The sequence below is a fragment of the Choloepus didactylus genome, chromosome X (assembly GCF_015220235.1).
Source record: "Choloepus didactylus isolate mChoDid1 chromosome X, mChoDid1.pri, whole genome shotgun sequence".
Lineage (NCBI taxonomy): Eukaryota > Metazoa > Chordata > Mammalia > Pilosa > Megalonychidae > Choloepus > Choloepus didactylus.
Window position 1 is genome coordinate 113,997,603 of NC_051334.1, and position 24,168 is coordinate 114,021,770.

Here is a 24,168-nt window from a genome sequence, read left to right on the forward strand (position 1 = left end):
AATCAAAAACCTCCCAAGAAAGAAAAGCCCAGGACCAGATGTGTTCACAAGGGAATTTTACCAAACATTCAAAGAAGACAACACCAATTCTGCTCAAACTCTTTCAAAAAATTAAAGAGGAGGGAGCACTCCCTAATTCATTATACAAAAGCAACATCACCATTATACCAAAGTCAATAAAGATACCACAAGAAAAGAAAAGACCAATATTTCTTATGAATGTAGATGCAAAAATCCTCAACAAAATAAGAGCAAACCAAAAACAACAATGCATTAAAAGAAGTATACACCATAATCAAGTGGGATTTACCCTAGGTATGCAAGGATGGTTCAACATTAGAAAATCAATTAATGTAATATACCATATTAACACAATGAAGGAAATTAAAAACAGGTGGATTGTCTCAATTGGTGCAGAAAAGGTATTTGACAAAATCAAGCAAAACTTCTTGATAAAAACACTTAGAAATATAGGAATAAAAGGAAACTTCAAGATGATAGAAGGAACATATGAAAAATCCTAAGATAACATCCTACTTAATGGTAAAAGATTGAAAGCTTTTCCTCTGAGATCAGGATAAAAAAAGATGCCCACAGTCACCACTGTTATCTAACATTGTACTGGAAATTCTTGCCAGAGAAATTAAGTCAGAGAAAGGAATAAAAGTAATCAATTTTGGAAAGGAAGAAGTAAAAGTTTCCTTATTTGCTGATGACATGATCCTATATACAGAGAATCCTGAAAAATCCACAACAAACCTCTTTGCACTAATAAATGAATTCAGCAAAGTGGTGGGGTACAAGAACAATACCCCTAATCAGTAGTGTTTCTATACACAAACAATGAACAATCAGAAGAAGAAATCAAGAAAAAAATTTCATTTACAATAGCAATTAAAGACTCAAATATCTTGGAATAAATCTAACCAAGGATGTAAAGGACTTGAACACAGAAAACTACAAAATATTATTAAAAGAAATCAAAGAAGACCTAAATAAATGGGAGGATATTCCGTGTTCATGGATTGTAAGACTAAATACTAAGATGTCAATTTTACCCAAAGCAATTTACAGATTCAACACAATCCAAATCAAAATTCCAACTTTTCTCATATAAATGGAAAAGCCAACCATCAAATTTATATGGAAGGGTATGGTACCCAGAATACCCAATGCCATTCTGAAAAAGAAGAATGAAGTTGGAGGACCCATACTTGCTGATTTTACACCATATTACAAAGCCACAGTGATCAAAACAACATGGTACATGCACAAGGAAAGACATATAGACCAATGGAATCTAACTGAGAGCTTAGAATCAACCCTCACATTTATGGCTAACTGATTTTTGGCAAGGGGGCAAAGACCACTCAATTGGGAAAGAATAGTCTCTTCCACAAATGGTGATGGGAAATCTTTTTTGCAAAAGAAAGGAGGACCTCTACCTCACACCTTATAAAAATCAACTCAAAATGGATCAAAGACATAAATTTAAGAGACAGAACTCTCAAATTCCTGGAAGAAAATGTAATAGGCATCTTCAGGTCCTTGGATTAGGCAACCGTTTCTTAGAATTTACACCCAAAGCACAAGCAGCAAAAGAAAAAAAATAAAGGGGTTGTCATCAAAATTTAAAACTTTTGCTCCTCAAAGGACTTCATTATGAAAGTAAACTGACAACCTACACAATGGGAGAATATTTGGAAAATACAAATCTGATAAAGATTTAATATTCAGAATATATAAAGAAATCCTTCCACTTATTAACAAAAAGAGAAACAACCCAATTAAAAGAATGATCAAAATACTCGAAGTGCCATTTCTTCAGATATACAAATGGCCAAAAAGCACATGAAAATATGCTCAACATCATTAGCCAGCAGGAAAATGCAAATCAAAACCACAATGAGATAACAGTTCACATGTGCTAGAATGGCTATTATTAAAAAACATAATTACAAGTGTTGGAGAGGATGTGGAGATATAGGGAACCCTCATTGCTTGGAGCAATGTAAAATGGTGTAGCTGTTATGTAAGAGAGTTTGATGGATCCTCAGAAAGTTAAGTATGGAATTACCATGTGACCCATCAAATCCACCCAAAGGAGTTGAAAGCAGGGACTTAGATATATATCTATTCATAGTGATACTATTCACAATTGCCAAATGATGGAAGTAACCCAAGTGTCCATCAACTGATGAATGAATTAAAAAAACTATGATATATAATGCAATGGGATATTATCCAGCCATAAAAAGCAATGAAGTTCTACTACATGTGATAATATGGATGAACTTTGAAGATATCATGTTGAGTGAAATAAGCCAGATACAAAAGGACAAATATTATATGATCTCACCAATATGAAATAATTAGAATAAGCAAACTCATGGAGTCAGATTCCAGATTAAAGTTACCAGGAGACAGGGTGGGATTAGGGAATAGGAAGTTAAGGCTTAATGTGCAGAGTTCTTTTCTGGAACAATGGAAAAGTTTAGGTAATGGATATTGCTGATTATGGTTACAGAAAAAAATATTTTAAAAAATATGTGGAACAGCACTTCACAAATTGTGAACCCTAAGTTAAACCATGGGCTATAGTTAATAGCACGATTATAAAAATGTGCTTTCATCTATTGTAAGAAATGTACCACATCAATGCAGGATGTCAATAATAGGGTATATATGGGAATTCTGTATTTTATGCATGATTGTTCTGTAAACCCACAACTTCTCTAATAAGAGAAATTTAAAAGGAGATATTATGCAAAATAAAATAGAATAACATGTCAAGGGAAAGAGATGTGAAGTGGGGTTGATGGGAGCTGAAGGTGGAGGACTCATTTCTCAGAGGCTGGAGTAACTTAAGCTTGATTTATGAAATGTTTTCATCCTTGCATTTTAACGAACATCAGTAAACCTCCTTAAAGTAAAATGAATAATATCCTTTACACATAGCCATCAGTCATAAGATTCTGGAGGTATATTTGAATTGTCATTTTGAAATTCAAAATCATTATAGTTCCACTGGTTTAATAAGGCAATAGTTACTACTATAAATTTGAATTATCACTATTTTATTTACTCATAATCTGGTATGAGAGGGGAAAATAATGAGATATTTCTCCTTCAGCTCCCTAGGAGGAAGTAGGATACTTAGGGGATGACTACTTGGAAATTGAATATTAGTTAATATCTGTGAAGCCTTGATTGAGTGGGAGTGTGTAAACAAGGGATAGGAACAATGTATGACTATAGCACAGTTAGGCTTTACATAATTAATTATTTGACCTTAAGCAAGTCACTTTCCCTCAGGGCTTGAGCTTTCCCACCTGTAAATAAAGGGTTAACCAAAGATATCTGGTTAGTTCTTATAGCTCTGTTCCACAGTAGTGTTTGATTCTTCCACATATGCCTCAGCATTCTGAGTAGTTAAATATTAAAATAAACTTTGTTTCGACTAGATGTTCTACACAATATTGAAAGTGGTGTATTACAGTCTTCTACTACTGCTAGTGGGAATGTAAAATGGTGCAGCCACTGTGGAAGACACTTTGGTGGTTCCTCAGAAAGTTAGGTACAGAATTACCATATGTGCTGGTTTGTATATATTATGTTCCCCAGAAAAAGCCATATTCTCTAATGCAATCTTGTGGGGGCAGATGTATCAGTGTTGATTAAGTTGGAACCTTCTGATTGAGTGTTTCCATGGAGATGTGACCCACCCAACTGTGAGTTACACCTTTGATTAGGGTGTGACCTCTTGATTGAATGTTTCCATGGAAATGTGGCCCCACCCATTCAGGGTAGGTCTTGGTTAGTTCACTGGAGTCCTATAAAAAGAGCTCACAGAGGGACTTCGGAACAACTGAGAGCGACATTTTGAAGAGGAGCTGCAGCTAAGAGAGGACAAAACACCCCAAGAGCAACATTTTGGAGAATGCCATTTTGAAACACAACTTGGGAGCAAGTGGATGCCAGCCACGTGCCTTCTGAGCTAACAGAGGTTTTCCAGATGCCAATGGCCATCCTTCAGTGAAGGTACCCTATTGTTGATGCCTTACCTTGGACACTTAATGGCCTTAAGAGTGTAACTTTGTAACCAAATAAACTCCCTTTATAAAATTCAATCCATTTCTGGTGTTTTGTAACATGGCAGCATTAGCAAACCAGAACACCATATGACCCAGCAATCTCATTTCTAGGTATATACACAAAAGAATTGAAAGCAGGGACTCAAGTAGATATTTGTTCAATGATGTTCATGGCAACATTATTCACAATTGCCAAAAGATTGAAGTAACTCAAGTGTCCATCAACTGACAAATAAATAAAGTGTGGAATATACGTACAATGGAATTTTATTCAGCTTTAAGAAGAAATGAAGTCCTAATTCATACAATAACATGGATGAACCTTGAAGATATAATGTTGAGTGAAATAAGCCAGACATAAAAGGACAAATATTGTATATCACTGATAGGAAATAATTAGCATAAACAAACTCATAGAGTTAGAATCTAGAATACAGGTTACCAGGGGACAGGGTAGGGATAGGGAATGGGAAGTTAAGGCTCAAAATGTACAGGATTCCTGTACATTTAGAAGGATAGAAATGTTTTGGTAATGGATGGTGGTGATGGTAGCACAACATAGTGAATGTAATTAACAGTGCTGAATTATGTATCTGAATGTGGTTAAAAGGGGAAATATTAGGTTGCATATGTGGTAACAGAATAGAAGTTTCTTAAAAATCTGTGGAACTACACTAAATAAACTGTGAACCCTAAGTTAAACCATGGACTACAGTTAATAGCACAATTATAAAAAATGTGCTTTCATCAATTGTAACAAATGTTCCACACCAATGAAAGGGGCTAATAACAGTGGTATATATAGGAATCCTGTATTTTATGCATGATTGTTTTATAAACCCACAACTTCTCTAATAAAGAAAAAAATAAACTTTATATTAAAGAAAGGCATTCCTCCACCAATTACTCCACTCTCAATGGTATTAACGTTTTTATCATGTTTTCAGTATTGACGAAAGGCGTTTGCATGTTCTCTCATGGGGATAATAACAGGTATACTGTATAATATGTTTTATTATAGCTGGTATTTTTATGTGGGAAACTGAGGCTTAGAGAGGTTAAGTGAACCAATCTCCACATTCACCTCAGTCACTCACCTCTTTGTGCCAGGAATTAAACTCAGATCTGTGTAACACCAAAGCACATGCCCTCACTGTGGCATGGCAGGGGACTAGGCTGAGTTTGATTATTAAAGGATAGAAGCTGCATACTCCAAACTTGTGTTAAAATAAGTCCACACATCAATTTTTAGCTGACTATTTAAAATTTATTCCATGAAACTAAACTGATAGCTTCCTAGCCAGGGCACTCATCAAAGATCAGTACAATTTTTTTTACCAGTGTGTCTACTGTCTAGTTTCTTGAGAGAAGAGCTTTCCCTCTTGAAATTGTATAGTACAATATCAATAGCATGTCTAATTTATTTCTGTTCTGGTTGGTTCCAAAACCTATATTATACACTGGGCACTTTGCTGCTGAAAGATTTTACATAAAATTTATTTTTATAAAAGCTATTTCTCAGTGAAAAAAATTTAATTGTACCCCTCCTAAATATTTACTATTCAGTACAGGCAGTTTTTGAATGACTAATTAATTTCTCATTTGGCTTTTAATGTTCCACATAAGATGTACCATGAAATTTGCCTTTGTCAATTCACTGAAAATGATAATTCTCTAATTCTCTCTGTCTTCATCAGAAAGGTTCTTTGAGACTGACTGGAGGAAAACAATAATGCTACCAGAACTAGCACAGTTGCACAGACTGGAGCCTCATTATCAACTCTGATTGGGGGGATTGGTGGAATCACCTTCCAAGTCATCTGTGATAAGACTAAATCACGTAGAAAGACATTCCTTTTTGTACTCAAAGATCCTCTTGTAATTTCAGATATTATAGTTAAATGGGAGCTTTACAGTTCAGAAAAACCTGGTTTCTCAAAACCTGGCTAAGCCACTTACTGCATGACTTTGGAGAAGTTATCTAATCTCTCTGTGCTGTGGTTTCATATACAAAACATGAATAACATTGATAAAATCTACTTCATGGGATTTTTATGAATATCAAATGAGTTAGTGCCTATAAAGTTTATAAAACTATATCTGAGAGCACTTAATGGTAACTTTGTTACTGGCTAGAATTGAAGGTTGATTTATTTTGTATTAATATATCACAGTGCAGGGTTTCATTAACTTTTTAATTAGGAACTACTTTTTTTGGAAGCACTGGAAAGAGAAGGGCAGCAACTGAAGCCCGTAAGAGGGCTGGGAGAGAGTAATGCTGCTGCTGGCACTATTTTCCTCTCCACAAGGACTCTTGGAAAGTCAAGAGAGGATATAACCAGATTGCCACATTAACTGGAGAACTCTCCTATATCTGTTCAGTTAAGTACTGCCCCTTTTAGGGTCTTCTTAAAAAGAAGCTACAGAGGGGAGAAAGAAGACGGTGGCATAGAGAGGAGTGGAAGTTATTTAGTCCCTCTGGAACAACTAATAAACAGCCAGGAACAACTAGTGAATAATCTGGAATAACTGTCAGGAGACAAATGTGACCATCCCCTCATCATACACCAACCTGAATTGGGAGGAATGCCCAAGATCACAGCATAAAATCTGTAAGTAAAAACTGTGGACCTGAGCTGGGAGCCCGAACTACAAAGCCTTGTGGTGCTAGACAGCAGCACTCTTCCAAACTGTAAAGCCTCACTGTGCTAGAGAGCAGCACTGTCTGAGCAAGCTAATATAGCTCAGCTGAGCTCCAACTGGGGTTTTAATTAGAACACATGGACTGCTCAATAAAAGCTATGAATCTCCAACAAGCAGACAGAGGCTTTTAGTGGTGACTGACCTTGGAGAGCTGGAGGACCTCTCTGGGAGGGAGGGGGAGCCCAGAGGACTGGGTGCTGTCTCTGTCCGATGGGTGAAACTGCAAGGGGCTGCAGACTGACCCTGAAGGGGGTCTTTCTGTCTCTTTTTTGGTTCAGTGGAGAAAGCCTCAGAAATTTTCAATTCCTAGTGCTCAGACCCAGATAAGGGTGGTGATAGCAGAGACAGAGACAATAAAAATGCAAATGACCTCTCCCCAGGGGGTATATCTTCCCTAAGAGGAAAGAGGCAGTGCCAAGCTCTACTACCCACCTTCCATTCAGAACCAGACCCCAGAGCCTGGGGGAAAACAGCCACGGGCCACACCTCCTTACATCAGTCTGGAGCTACAGGCTGACGGGCACCACCTGCTTTGCGGAAAAGCACAGTGACTCGAGGCCTCAGAGGGTGTATCAATCTTCTAAGACACCCTCAGGAAGACCTGAAACTACTGCCTCCTTCCAAGACCTGAGCCCATTCTCATCTAGAAAAACCTGATTGGGGTAACCAAGGAGGCCAGATGCCTAGAAAACAGAAAACTACAACCTACACTAGGAGGGTTGAAATTATGGCCCAGTCAAGGGCACAAATGTACACTTCAATTGAGATACAGGAATTTAAAAAAACTAGTGCTGGATCAATTCAGAATGTTTAGGGAAGATATGGCAAAAGAGATGAAGCGTATAATGAAAACACTAGGTGTACATAAGGTAGAAATTGAAAGTTTGAGAAAACAACTGGCAGAATCTATGGAAATGAAAGGTCCAACACAAGAGATGAAGGACACAATGGAGACATACAACAAGAGATCTCAAGAGGCAGAGGAAAACACTCAGGAACTGGAGAACAAAGCATCTGAAAGCCTACACACAAAAGAACAGATAGAGAAAAGAATGGAAAAATATGAGCAACGTCTCCAGGAACTTAAGGACAAAACAAAATGCAGAAACATACGTGTCATTGGTGTCCCAGAAGGAGAAGAGAAAGGAAAAGGGGCAGAAGCAATAATAGAGGAAATAATCAATGAAAATTTCCCATCTCTTATGAAAGACATAAAATTATGGATCCAAGAAGCGCAGCATACCCCAAACAGAATAGATCTGAATAGGCCTATGCCAAGACACTTAATAATCAGATTATCAAACATCAAAGATAAAGAGAGAATCCTGAAAGCAGCAAGAGAAAAGCAATCCATCACATACAAAGGAAGCTTGATAAGACTATGTGCGGATTTCTCAATAGAAACCATGGAGGCAAGAAAGAAGTGTGGTGATATATTTAAGATACTTAGAGAGAAAAGCCACCAACCAAGAATCCTATATCTGGCAAAACTGTCCTTCAAATATGAGGGAGAGCTTAAAATATTCTCTGACAGACAATGACAGAGGTTGTGAACAAGATAACTGCTCTAGAGGAAACACTAAAGGGAACACTACAGACAGAAAGGAAAAGACAGGAGTGAGAGGTTTGGAACACAATTTTGGGAGATAGTAAAACAGCAATGTAAATACACTGATCAAAGATGACTGTGAGTATGGTTGAAAGAGGAAGGTTAGGAGCATGTGGGACACCAGAAGGAAAGAGGAAAGATAAAGACTGGGACTGTATAACTCAATGAAACCTAGGGTGCTCAATGATTGTGATAAAAGGTACAAATATGTTTCTGCATGAGGCAGAACAAATGAATGCCAACATTGCAAGTTGTTAGAAATGGGGTTGGATTGGGGGGAAAATGCAATCAATGCAAACTAGAGACTTCAGTTAACAGAAACATTGTATTATGCTTCCTTTAATATAACATAGGCAATATACCAAAGCTAAATGCATATGGGGGGGACATAGGGGAAGGGTATGGGACTCTTGGCATTGGTGATATTGTCTGACTCTTTATTCTACTTTAGTTTAATGCTATCTTTCCTTTTGTTGCTTCCTAGCTGTCATGTTTTGTTTTGTTTTGTTTTTGTTTCTCTTTTTCCTCTCTTTCTTTTTTCTTTTTATCCTGTCTCCCTATCTTCTTTGACTCTTTCTCCTACTTTGTGGAAGAAATGGAAATGTCCTCATATAGATTGTGGTGGTGAATGTATAACTATGTGATTATACCAGGAACCATTGATTGTTTACTTAGCATGGAATGTATGGTGTGTGAACAAAACCATCTTAAAAAAAATAGGTTGATGAAGAAAACTTGAAGGCACTATATTGAGTGAAATAAGACAGACACATAAGGACAAATATTGCAGGGTCTCACTGATATGAACTAATTATAATATGTAAACTGATAGATATGAAATATAAGTTATTGGGATATAGAATGAGGCTAAAGAATGGGGAGCAGTTGCTTATTATGAGCAGAATGTTCAACTAGGGTGAACGTAAATGTTTGGAAATGGACAGAGGTGATGGTAGCACATTGTTAGAATAACTGACAGTGCTGAATGGTGTGTGAAGGTGGTGGAAAGGGGAAGCTCAGAGTCACATATGTCATCAGAAGGAAAGTTGGAGATTAAAAGTTGGGGATGTATAAAACAGTGAATCTTGTGTTGGACAATGTCTCTGATTAACTGTACAAATATTAGAAATCTCTCTCATGAACAAGAACAAATGTATGACACTATATCTAGAAGTTAATAGTAGAGGGGCATATAGGAAAAAAATATATGTATTGCAAACTATACACTACGTTAGTAGTATTTTAACATTCTTTCACCAACAGTAACAAGTATACTATACCAATGCTATGAATCAATAATGGAGGGGGTGGTGGTTAGGGATATGTGAGGATTTGAGTTTCCTTTTTTTGTGTGTCTTTATTCCTTTTCTGGAGTAATGAAAATGTTCTAAAAATTGAAAAAAAATTAACTGTGGTGATGGATGCACAGCTGTATGATGGTACCATGGGCAAGTGATTGTACACTTTGGATATTTGGATAATCATATGGTATGGGAACAATCTCAATAAAAGATGGGAAAAAAAGAAACTACGAAAGCATTCTTCCTTTATGAACTGTCAGTTGACCCTGAGAAAACATTACTTACAAAATGAAGAAAATAGTACATTCTTCAGGTCATGTTGAGGAAATTAGAAGCTGGGTGATGTAAAGGTTTAATTTAAACAGTTCAACTGGCAGTCTATCTTGATTCCCTACTATAGACCCTGTCATGACTGGGCAAAACTCCCAGCAGAATGGACTCAAGTGAGTGATTTAACTCTCAAAGGAAATGGACTACATGTGATGCAGCTCTAAACACAAGTGGTCTTTCTGTGAAAAATCTGTATATTGAAGCCAGTGGCAGCTTGACTTTTCACAGGAAAAAAATCAACATTATTGATTAATATTGATTGCATTCCCACTAGGGGCTTGGACTGGAGAGTTACTAATCAAGTCACCAGCCCAGAGTCCTTCCACTTTTGAAAAAAAAAAGAAAAGAAAACAACAACAGAATAAAACGGAGTCACCTTGATTCTCTTCGTCATTCTAGGGGGCTGAGCAGGCAAATGCTCTCCTAGTCATGTCAAGGAGAAAACTCTCCTTCCTTTCTCCACCCAACCCCTCAGTTTGAGGAGATGATTACTCACCAGGACCCAGCAGTCCTTACATGTGCCAGCAAAGCAGCTTTGTTATGGAGCTCTGAAAGCAGCATAAAGTAACATTTACCAGAAGAAGCTGGGAAGAGTAACAACTGCTCTGGGATCAGAAAACCACCCCCCTCCTTAGCCTTTGGCAGCTTCTTAGATAGGCTGACCTGGCACTCTCTGCCACACAAAAGTAGGTGGGAGAGACAGTTTCTCTCTTATTTCATAACAGAGTTTGGTTGGTGGCAAATCTGTGACTTGGATAAAGTTGGTTCTGGATAAGTTTGCTAATAAAATACAAGAGCATGCCCAGTTAAATTTGAATTTCAGATAAGCAAATCATTTTTAGTATAAGTATGCACCATTGGGAAATACTTTACACTAAAAAATTAATCATTGTATACTGAAAATTCAAATTTAACTGGACAACCTGTACTTTTATTTGCTAAATCTGGCAAGCCCAATTCTGGGGTCTCTCTTACTCTTCTGTTTCTCTCCTTTATCTCTGCACTGCCCCCCAGTACCTGATTATCAGGGCCCTGGAATATAGGCTTTCAAAAATGAAAACTGCAAAATATAGAATTAAGCAACAAAATTTGATTCATCACAGTGATGCTGCACAGTATATTAAAGAAGCAGTGCATATTATCTAGTCCATGTCCTCATAGCTTTATTAGAATGAAAATTTGATTGGGGCCAAATGAAGTTGCTTGTTCCACATCTCATTCTTCATGTTTTTAATGCAAATAGAGGGCAAGTTTCATCTTTAAAGACTCAAGTGGCTTTTGCTTTCATAAGCCTAGAGACATATCCTCAGGCAATAAATCTCTGTTACTATAATTCATTAAGACTGAATTGTAATTCTCTACCAAATGTGTAATGATAAATAAAATTCAAGTAAATGGCAAGATAACTCACAACACCAACAGAACTCTGAGGAAATGAGCACTTACAAAGATGAGAGCACAGTACTATAAAACTACCAGCTGTTCTAGGGAGGCCGATCCTTTGCTTATTTAAAAAATTACAAATTCTCCTGTTTCATAGGGAGCAAGAAAGGCTTTAAAACTCAGCCTCAATGGAATCATGGAAATAATTACTTTGCTATTCATTTTTTTAAATGAATTATCTTGTATAAACTATCTGGCCATATTCTAATGGATTTCTGCAAAACCACTTCCCCACCCAACTCACTTATTCTCCAAAGCCCATGCCACTGCCAGATACAAAAGGATAGAGACAATGAGGGAAGTTATCTGGAATTTTATGGCCTCATGCCGTGGCATCCCATTTGAAGAGCCTGAAGGAGGTTGTTTGATAGTGGGTTATGATTCTCTAGTCTCCCTCCCTTGAGTCCAGGCATTCATATCTGCCTAATTCCCTTCTAAAAAGTATTTTGGATGCAATGTAAAACATCCATTTTCCATTTTGATAAGGCTGTGTGTACCATATGCCAACAAACATTTTGGTAATTTCCATCAAATAACCACTCAATTCTGTCTGTATATTTTGGGGGGTGGTGCTGGTGGTGAAGAGATCAGTCAAACCAATTTTCATATTGCACTGGCAGGAGTAAAAACAAACTTTTCTGTCTACAAATGTCACCTCTCTGTTTTACAGTTCTCTTAAACTAGCCTGCACCTTTCTCTTCAAGTCTGCTACTTCTGTCCAGAGTGCAGTTGTGGGGAGGATACCAGTCTTTTACCAAGTAGAACATGTTGTTCAACTATGGAAATCCAAGCATAGATATGTAGGGTGACCAACTGTCGTTGACTGAAGGAGTTACTGTGACATGGGACTTTCAGTTTTAAAACTGGGAAAGTACCCAGTGAAACAAGAAATCTTGGTCACTGTACATATATGTGACAGGGTAAGACATGCAACCCATGTTACTGAACTGTTAGTTTATATTATATTTTTTGACCATTTAATCTTTTGAAACTAACTAAAATTTGAGGTAATTAAAAAAACTATGACAGCAACTGGCTAGCATAGTTATAAGATGAAGAGAAGCAAGGTCATTTGTGGATTCTTATTTATATGTGTTTTTCTTTCTAATGACTGCCAATCTTTCAAGTCAGGAAATATTTGCACATGTTCTAGACATCTTCCTGAAGGTACGAGTCTCTCTTGAAACCATCCTTATACTTGGCCATGCCAACAACACTACAGCAAACTACAGTACCCAGAGAAAAAGTATACTCTTTCAAGCTTCCTAAATGACTCATTCAGCAGAAAGCAATAAAAAATAAGACTAATATTTCCATCCATTGAAAATATTTATCTCTACATAGTGCCACCTTTTTTTGATAGTTACGTAGGTGGCGTAATTTTGAAAGACAAACCTGTCTCCAACATTGGCTTAACGAGGCATCATTAGTCAGTCTTTCCCATCAAGGCACATCTGCAAAGAGCCCCTAAATTATGTCATTTAGGAGGGGATCACTTTTTCACACTTGTTTTTATTCCCACAAGAAATGGCACAAAGCAGTCATATATATAAGGTATTGTGATGGTTCCAAAGAGATTACAAAGGTGATTAAGATAGATTTTCTGGACATACCCAACTTTTCCCACAATAACTTCTCATAGAATGCCAGCACAGATAATAAAAGGGGAAAATGGGTGAGCAGTAGAAAACATACTAATAAGTCTACACCGAAATTTTTATTTGTCATATATCTTGGTACTCTTGTGCTTACTGTGTGCAAGACATTTTACTAGGTGCTCTGGGGATATTGCAGAAATAAACAAGACTTGGTCCCTGCCCCTGATGAAATTCAAAAAATAGTTTTAAAGACTAATGAATCCTTAGGCATAGACACCAAGTCGTGTTGCTGGTTTTCTACTGTCATTGCAACACTTTATTTTGTGACAAGGTAGAAGGAACTCAGTTGCTTGCAAAACTTTTGTCAAAGTTAACCACCAGGAATGCCTTGAGTTGTAAGTGCAGGAAGGCCTTGAGCTGTAAAGTGTTGTTGAAACCTGCAGTCCTATCTGATGTGAAAAATGTAAGGAGAGTTTTACTTGAACAAGTCACCTGGTATTCACCTCCTTATCTCAATGCCAAACACTTACTGTCTCCATCCACCTCAACTCTCTGCCTCTATCACCCTCTAATCTTCCAAACTGTGCCCACTTAGCCCCTACATGTAACTGATTACAGCCCAAACTCTAGGTTATGTTTTTTCAGTTCTCTTCTTAAGCAGGGGACAAATGAAGTAACCCTACATTGTATTTTATTTTTCATATTTTTAAATTTTCACCCATGTTCCCAGGAATGTATCTATGACAAAACATAAAACTTATGTTTTTAATTTTTTAATTTTTAAAATCCCCACAAATTAGAAACCAATCATCTACAAAAGAAAGATAGTTCATCTTTGAAAGGAACTAACTTTCGATGATCCTCTGGTGCCTTTCTCTTCCCTGGTACTCCCAGTGGAAGCATTAACTGAGGGAAAATGCTCTTTTTCCTAGAACAGCCACTAGAAGATTAGACATTTTAGTAAGAGAGTAAAAGGGTGACTGCAAGCACTTCTCTGCTTTCCTAGGGCTTCCTGGAGCCTGAGTAGGAATTTAGTCATGAGCTTCTAGTGTCATATAAAGCCTATCTGCTTGTCCCCATCCACTTCTGCAATTCTGTTAAGTCCCATTGGAGAGGTACTCCCAAGTTCTTCAAGACTCCACCAGAGGAAGTCATCACAAAACATTTCAGACCAGAATGTGCATTAGTGTCCATCACAAAGGAAGCAAATATACTGGAGGGGCACATAATTAATGATCTTCATCACTGACCTCAGCTCACCAGTTTCCTGTAAACTTGTGTATTTGCTAAGATAATTTTTCAACTGGCTGATCTAACTGAATTTTATTTTACCCTGGCATGTACATGTTGACCCGAATATAATACAGTGGCTGAGAGGAGAACAGACCCAGGGTCCAGGAATCTTGGTTTGAATCCTAACTTTGCCACTTACTAGCTTGTAAACTTTGCAAGTCACTCAAGATCTTGGATCCTCAGTTTCCTCATTTTCAGATGGGAGACTGATGATAACAATGGTACTCACCTCATAAACCTATTATGATATGTAAATGACATAATACAAATAAAGCACTAAGCACAATATTAGTACTCAGTGTTACCCATATTTGAGATGATGAAGTCATTATCTCTAAAGTGACTGACATTTCAATCTCATCTTGCTTTTTCCTCACCAAATCTGTATATCAAATACTTTTATTTAATATTAACTTTTTTCTCAGAGTCACAAAAAGTTTTCTTTCTCTGAGGACTCTTAGACTTGTCCTATTTGATCACGGTGGTGAGGTTTTCTGTTTGTTTGGGTTTTTCCTCCTTAGAGTTAATGATTTTTTTCAAAATGTTACTGGCAGTGCTTAGAATATAATCAATCTTCTTTTCCCTCAGGGGACACTGAATAATCCAATAAAGAGACTCTACCTAAAAAAGATATACCTAAAGGGAGCTTTCTTGGTTTTGCCACATAAATTACACATAAACTGCCTCCATATCATTTTTCTCCAATTGAAATGACCACAACTCATCCCTCTTTTTTTCCCCTCTTTCTCCATGCTCTGGTAGAGGGGGAATTTATTATAACCTGAATGTAGATAAGCAGGGATAAATAAGCCTCCAGGTTAAAGTACTGCTTTTACTTTTTCACATTCTTTGATATTTTAGCATAGTTTTATTGACAGGCTCTTTGTAAGAGCTGCCTTCAGAGTAGCCTTAGCAACATAAAATTATAAGATTTTCCACATTTCCTTTGGCAACCCTGGAGAACTACAGTGGCACATTAATTTCTAAATGCAATTTTGGTATCACTCACAAAAGTACCTTAGATGTAGATAACCAGATATGGTAGAATGTTGGAAAGTATAGTCCTAAAACCAACTTAGGACTCATTCTTATTTCAAGAGTAAGAACTGTCTAAACGTTATTTTCCAAAGTGCTTGTTTCATGAAATGTGGTAAGGATCTAGATACCTAGGTTTTAGTGGTCAGCTACTAAAAAATCAAGGAAAGTAATAATTTTTGATACTTCAACCACCTTCTCTGAGTATTCTCTGAGATTCTGACCACAATCCAAAAAATTATATATATATAAAGCCAAATAAAGAAAACCTTGCTTTTCAATTTATTAGTCAGAGTATATTAGTGTTTCTAGCACTGCTCCCACCCACCCCCTCAACTATTTAAAATGGTTTATAAATGTTCCAAAGACTGATATATGAAAAATAACTTTTAAGTGTAAATGTTAAGCATTAAGTAGGCAACTTTATATGTCTATTTTGAAGTAATTATATTATCTCCCCCATACAGAGATTTATGCTTGCATTTTATAAAGATTTTAATAATATTTGAGATTCATATGATTGACCAAAGCTACCATGCAGTGAAGAGCATATCTTGGCTTTTGTGTAGAAATGTATATTTGTCTCCAAATATTTTGATTTGTCTTTTCTGCCCCTGGAACTTTATAACAACGAACTGGGGTAAATATCTGCAGATATGCAATAATTATTTTTGTATAACCCATACACAGCAAATATAGACTTTAAATTGCTCCCCAAATATATCTGTGAACTTATTAAACAGATTAGAGTAGCTGTGGAAAAAATTAATTGCAGCCTCTTGGGAACACAAATCCCAAACATGACTGTTACTTTCCTTTTTCATTGCTATCATGTTAGTAACTGCATCTTCCTCTCTCAAGATTTATTGGGAGCCAGAAATAAATTCTGGTATAGCACAGAAAGAAAAAGACAAGCCTACAACTTAGAGACCTGAGTTATACTCCATAGGTGGAAAGATGTCATGGCCATGATAGAAATATTCCATTTTCTCCAAGGCCTTTAAGCCTCATCACTTCCCACTAATTTGGTCCCCTGAGTCTCAAATGATTTATCTTATGCTGATTCTTTTTACCCCCACAGCAATTATTCAATCTTAGTTCTCTTACTGAGGAACAACCTGCTCCTGGGGTCTTAGAAGCTGCATTACACATTTCTTCATCCATAATGAAAAACTACATCAATATTTTCTCCCCCCCCCCTTTTTAACCAAATCACACTCTCGCTCTCCCCTTTCTTCCTGTTACCTAGCACTCCCTGCAGAAATTTGGGGCGAGAATCATGGGGAAATTATCTTCTTCTTTATCTCTACTAAAATTAAACTGATAAAAATCCCCCCCCACCCCCAACAAAAGTTTTCTAATCATTTTAACTAGGTCTAGTGCCTAGCACAGCACTTAGGACATAGTGGGCATTCAATAAATATTTTTTAACATTTTATTATGTAAAATTTTAAACATTCAAAACAATGCTTTTTTAATGGATAGATTTAATGTTTCTTATGCTAGAGCAGCCTGAGGATTAGGAAAGACCAGTCCCTTTTTTGAGGCACATTTATCACAAGGGGATAATATTTCAGGAACAAGGTGGGACCAGGAGATGACTCTGGACTTGTGGTACTGCACTAGCAAGGCACAGCAGCCTAGTATGCCTCTTGCCTCAAATCAGCTCCAGCTTCAGCTTCAGCTTCTGAGGCTTGCAAGTGTAACGAAATGCACAGTGTTATGCACTTTATTAGGACTCAAGCAATATTTGTTGGCTGACTGAATTGAGCTATATTTGCAAAATGGCAAGGTTGTGAGGAAACTTTCCTACCTAAAAAGAAAGCATTCACAGTGCTAGACATTTGGTAGGCAAATAAACAGTATGATTTCAGGCCTAAAAGGAAAAATACGCAAAACCCTATCCAATAGTCCTGGTGGCTAAGGAACCCAAATGTCAGCACCATGTTTCTGAAACTTAATTTAAAATATCATAAATTGTTTGTCATCAACTTTGAGGACAGCATTTCTTTCTTTCCTTTCCGTCCCCACTCCCTGCTTTGACTTCAATACCAGGAAATGTAACTAATAAACCTAACACTCACCTGTCTTGTGAAGTTTGCAAGTTAAAAACAAGCAGTGCTTTAAAAAATCAAATTTGAGAGTGATTCATTGGACAGTGTTTTGAAAAGAAATTTCCATATTCAACGGTGTACTTCCAGACTGCAAGCTATTCAGGAATTTGCTCATGATTGTAATGCCACATGTTCATATACCTGACTTAATCTGCTGACTACCAAGAGACAGGTGACTGCCCTAATCTCTCAGGGATAGATGCTTATTTATGCCTAACATATGTTTGTAAGTTTTAGAATAAGAAATGTGGGACTCTCCTTTCCTCCCACCAGTATTAATTGAGTTCTAATTATAAACCAGGCACATATGGCACTTAGGTTCTTGACCCAAACATAGAGGTTTATTTTATTTCAACTGAATTTTTTCCTTGCTTGAAATGGTTGCCTTGAAACTATTCTACTCCTGTTTTGTCCTCACTACCTATAAATAGCAATGTAGGAACAGGTGGTTAAAGTTTTTGGTGCAGTCAAGGCCTCTTGAAGGCCAAAGCAAACTAATCCATTTTTGAAGATTCAGTTCAATGTCTTATTTTACTAGTACTATGTTTAACAAAATGGCATTAGTTAAGAGTAATATATAATGAAACATCCCTGCCTTCCCAATATACCTATTACCCAATTTTACCTTTATATTGGGTGTCATAGTACTTACTAAAATAAATCTCAGGCTTCACTATCAGGTGGTGAGGTAGAGGAAAGAATAAAAGAAAAAAATGATGAGAGTAATTTTATTTGGTGAAATGTGGAACTATTCCAATGAATAGCCAATTATCAGCTTCTATTCTGCAAGTTGGTGAAGGGACTATATGGAAATTATTATGCTAATGACAGTAAGAATAAAAATAGCTTACATTTTATTGAGTGTCAGGCACTGTACTAAGTGAGTTATCTCAGAGCTAGAAGAAACACTTGAGATTATCTGGTCTAACACATTTATTTTATAGTTAAAATGTTCAATGACAAGTTCAGTGTCAGTTCAGGGTAGAATCACATTGCCAACTCCCACTGTCCCACCCAAAGGGTCTTGCTCTCTTTCTTAATGTTTCCTTAAATAACTATGGTCTCTGTGTACATTGCTCTTTGGAAATGTTTTTATTTTGTAACAATACGTTACAGAATAGGTTCTAGCCTATTTTTGTCAATATGGTCTCACATGGCCAAATTTTAAATATTCCTTCAATTCCAATGATGACAAGCAGCCAAAGGTGAAGCAGAAACTACAATTTCCAACTCTATTGGGGAAAAATAAATGAAGAGTAGTACTTCTCTATATTAAAAAGAAAAAGACAAAAATAAAATTCACAATTGTAAGTGAGGTTTGCACTATCATGAATTGGAAGAGGGTGGGAGGCTAGGCATTTAATTAGAAGAAAAAGAAGGAAAGGAAAAGGGTTACAAGGAGGAGTGTGTGTGCCAGGAAACGAGGTCTTGGAAGCAAGTTAGAAGATATTGAAAAAACTTTAACCAAAACAAACACTAGCGGGGGATGTGTTTGGCAGCACTGAAAAAGCAAAAGGACTCGATGAGTCACTGTGACATTAATTTTGAATGGTATCATGCTTCCATTTTGTTTTATAGGATATTTGTACGACATTTGGTACTATCTAATACATTTACACATATATAAGATTTATATATAAGCACACATTTTAGGAAACACATATATGTTTATATATATATTTGTTATCTACCTAAATAACATTATAGATTTTAGAAAATATAGAAGAGAAAAAAATACAGAATATAAGAACACCTAATATCTCACTATTTTAACCATTTACTTCACCATTTTTCATATACAAGTTTTAACATAGCCATAATCAGAATGTATATATAATAGGAATACTACTTGTCTTAACATCTTAAGCATAGTTCTATGCAGCTAGATAACTTCACAAACATTGATATATTGACAAGGTATAATGTAATTTACTTCATCTATTTTTTTACTATTTAGGATGTTGCTTAATTTTGACTTTTAACAGATATCTATCACATGCCAAGTATTTTATATACAGTGTTTCAAAATTTTATCAAACTTTGAAAAGTTGGTATTATTAGCTTCTTTTTATAAAGAAGGAAATTTATATTTAGAGAGGTTAAGTGACTTGCTCAAGGTCATACAGCTAGTTAATGGCCAAGTAAGCATTGCAACAGGTCTACCGGTTCCAAAGCAGGTGCTCTTTTAACCACAGTATGCAACCTCTCTGCTTCGATGAATATTTTTATGCTTTTTCCATAGTGGTGGTGTTTATTATTAATTTTAAAAACTGGAATTATTGGTGTAAAAAGTATAAGCATTTTTGAAGCATTTATTATATACTCTAGATTGCTTTCCATGAGAGCTGTATCAGTGAACAGTGCTACTGTCCTAAACCTTTTTACAGAAGGAAATTAATTTGAAGTGAATAAAAAGAGGTAAGGTCAAAGAGTGACAGCAGGAAATCTGCCTGATATAAAGCTTCTGTAAACTTCAGCCTTCAGTAACACAGAGGTTTCTACTTTGAACATCTGAATGTAGAGTGTATTCTCTACCTGTGGTTCTGAACAGGTACACATAAAATCCTTAGGAATTATAAATGAGTTCAGGACCTAGAATATGGTAGATGCTTCATGAAGATTTGGACTTCTGGTTTCTGATGAGGACATGGAAACCTGGAAAGAGTTCCACTTTACCCTAGCAAAAAGAAAGACTTGAATAATATAGAAAATCATAAACTTTCTTGAACCCATCTGAGAGGTGAAGTCTCAGAGCAACCAACTAGCCTGAAGTCTGAAGAAACAGAAGTTCCAGGAAGGAGAAATGGGACACTGGCTCACCTGGGGCAGCAGGGGGAAGACACATTCACCAAATAAACAGGTAAAATGAATTCAGCTAAATTTTTTAATGAATTGCTAAAGGCCAAATGTGAGTTAGTGTGAGAGGGCAGAACACCTGGAAGCCACAGGCATGAGGAGAATTCATACACACATAAAGGTTCTTCTCAACAGATTTGCGGTTCAGGCCTGGTGGAAAGGAGAAGCCACCACTTTGGGAAAGGTATGAAGCCATGCCCAGTTCCTTTCTCTCTAAGAACAAAAGTCATAAGCCCTAAGGGAGGACAGGAAACTCTTTTGCACCCAGGGTACAGATGAAGACCTACTGCAACTTGGGGAAAGGTAAAAGAATAAAGACCTCTACTTCTGGAGTTGGGGTGGAAACTAGTATGGGGCCCAGACCATTAGAAGTGTCCTCCCACTCAAGGAGGAGAGCATAACTAAGTACCACTCTCAAGACCCACAGGAACAGAGTCTGCCTAAGGCTGAGGTTGAATCAGGTAAACAGAAAACCAATCCTTACCCCACACCACAAGGCCAGCAAGAACTGAGTAAGATGTAACAGTAGTACACCACTAGGGGAAGAGCAAGAGCATGGAGAGACAACCTCTCTGAGGCAAAGTGCACAGGGCACAGGGATGGTCTAAAGCTGAGGATGGAGCAGGAACATTGAGAAAAAACATTCCAGCAAGCCAATCCCACTCTAAGCACAAGGTAAAAGAGGAATTTGAAGCTGGTAGTGAACTGAGGGTAACCATAGCAACAACATAAGCCAAACCTAGCTCATCTCCTTACTAGATTGATTCAATCTCCCACACTAATGATCTTGTAGAACAAGTGTGCTCATTTTGAGGTGTAAATAGTATTTATTTCAAGCTCTATTGTTCTACATACTATGTCTGCTATTCAATCAAAATTTTGAGATGCATAACAATGTAAGAAAAAAGAGACAAAACAATCAATATCACTACACTCAGAAATGACTTAGATGTTGAAACTAACAGACATAGAATGCAACATAACTGTGATTAATCAATATGTGAAAGAATTTAGTGGAAAATTTGGAAAAAACACATGAACAAATGGATATTTTTCAATAGAAATACTAGCCATAAGAAAAAAGTCAAATAGAAATGCTAGAAATGAGAAACAAATAAAAGAGATGAAGAATGCCGCTGATAGAATTATCAGTAGACTTGAAACAGTTGAGAAAAGAATCAGTGAACCCAAAGACAGTTAAAAATTTATCCAAACTGAACACAAAGAGAAAAGAGAATGAAAACAACAAACATACACAAAAACCAGAACAGAGCATCCAATAGCTGTGGAACAATATCAAATGGTCTAACGTAAATGATATTGGATTTCCAGAAGAAGAAAGAGAATGTGGCAGAAGAAATATTTGACAAGATACAGGCCGAGAACTTTCCCCGAAATAATGAAATATGTCAAACGACATATCCAAGAAGTTCAGAGAACCCCAAGCATGATAAATAACCCAGCAAACCACACACACACACACACACTCACACACACAATACACACACATACATGTAAAAAAAACCTAGGTATATCATATTTAAATTGTTGAAAAATAAAGAGAAAACTTTTGAAGACAGTCAGAGAAAAAAGACAAAGGAAGAAAGATAAGTAGAGCAGACTTCAGAACCTACGCAAGCCAGAAGACATTGACGTGACATCTTTAAAGAGACATTTGGCTGGTTGGTTCACTATAGATTCGACAATCCATTTCTTTTGTAATAATAAATAGTAATTCTTACAAATGTTACAGAGCTATCTGAATTTGATTCATCTCTCAAAGGGAAATGTTTCATTTTGCATTATTTGATTTGCGGTTTGGGATATGACTCACAACCATTGCTCTTATTATAAAATGAAGAATGGATAAGTAACTTTACTTACCAAATAGATTCTGCCATAAGTACCAAGACCAATGGTTTTATCCAGTGAGAATATTCCAGTTGGATCCTGCAAAATTAAAAAAAAACATCAATCTTCTTGGGAAAATAGCCAAGCATTCAACTATATTGAATAATATTTCCAATCTGCCTTCTTCCTTTAGAATTTCCATGGGAAGAACCTAAATCTCATTTAGCAAAAATTAGACATGTCACCATCTCCCTGTACTGAGTGTAGTCATTTGTAAAAAGGAAACAATGGTATGAACATTTAGTGGCTGTTTAATAAATTATCATAAAGCTGTAAAATGCACAAAATTATATAAAGCTGAGGCATATTCATGATTTAATTAGAAAGATAAATAAAATAGAAGTAAGCTCATTTACTTACAATTGAATATTTATCTTTTGAGTGCTAACCAGACAGGCAGAAAGTATCATATAGTAATGACGGCTAGATATCAGCTACAACATCTTGATGATTATTTACATAATAGCAACTCTTAAGAAAGAAATAGTCTTTCTAAATATGAATAAAAAGAAAATCAATTAAAAGAGCATTGTTTTGTTTTTAAATGAATATTTGAATCAGTTGAATACTTTTCAATGCCATAAATTTACTAATGAAGTTTTCTACATCTTAAGCCTAAATATGGCATCATAGGAGGCAAAATATAACATGTTGAAGCACAGCTTAAGGCTTCCATATTTATCCTCAAACATTGGTTTCTTACCTTAAAATATGGGTGTTTTCATTCTTGTTCACCACAAAGCATGGTTTGGGTTTGTTTGTGTGTTTAACAAAATGACACATCTCTGGGATTACTTCAGTCAACAAGTATTCAACTGGACAGAATCAGGCAACTTGAATTTTAGTCCTGGCTCTGCCATTAATTAACAATATAACTTTGGGCTGGTTATTTACTCTTACTGGGATTTAGTATTCTCACATATAAAATGAAAGCGTGTGAGGTGATTTCCCAGTTCCACAATTCTACAGGGAAAAATAAGATTCTATCATTCAAAACTCCATATATTTCCTCTGGATTGGTGCAACCATTGTTAGAGAAAGCAGCATTTACTTTCTCAAAATCATCATCGAAATTAATGTCACAATACTCACAGTATCACTATTAAGCAAATAGTTCAGGGAACAGACGCTCATAAAAATGTAAAAGTTGTAAATGTTGATAATTTTGAGGATTCAGGTAAAGTAAATAGTTATAATGCCTTTGATATTAAACACACAACTTTGGTTATAATTCACTGAATGCTTTATGGGAAAAAGTACACATAGGAGTTGCTAAGGATGAAGACTTTGTCACCGTGGCACATTTTTTGGAGGATATCATTGAGGGATTTATATTAGACATTATTATTTCTAGAGAAACAGCCTCTGGTAATCTGTCAAAAGAAACAAAAGGTTAGCTGCTTCCCACTGGTAAACCATTCTTCGTTATAGCCAAGGCTGCATTTTAGCTGAAAAAGACACCATGTATTAAAGAATTACTGTATTGTCTGTACAACCTTTATTTTTAAATCTTTGTGCACAGGGTTAAATTTCTCTAATCCATTTTCTGGCCCTCAATAACATCACTACCTTTACTCAAATTTTTACTCAAGTATCTAATTACTCAAAAAATATATCAAGGAAATGGATTGGGGCAATAAAGTATCTGTGGAAATTCATGGAGGACTTATTTTGTCTATATTCAAATTGTTAGGAATCATTTTCCTGTTCACAAATCATCAAATCAACTTAATTCTCTTTATGCTCACATTTAATTAAAGAATGGTTACTTTTTAATTTACCTCTTTTCTTAAAGGCAGTTCAACAAAGTGTCTATTCTACGACTATATTTTTTCATTAGTTTTATGGTAGTTATTCCTCCTGCAACTCCACAATAATATG

At 36.3% G+C, this 24,168-nt stretch overlaps 1 protein-coding gene across 1 annotated transcript in view; it reads right to left on the reverse strand.

Annotated features, from left to right (window-relative positions):
* The window catches only part of NRK (Nik related kinase), a 210,487-nt gene that overhangs the window by 181,301 nt on the left and 5,018 nt on the right, over positions 1–24,168 (reverse strand). The window contains exon 2 of the mRNA XM_037821841.1: positions 22,261–22,326. Coding sequence (XP_037677769.1) covers positions 22,261–22,326 — 66 coding nt within the window. The remainder of the gene's footprint in view (positions 1–22,260; positions 22,327–24,168) is intronic.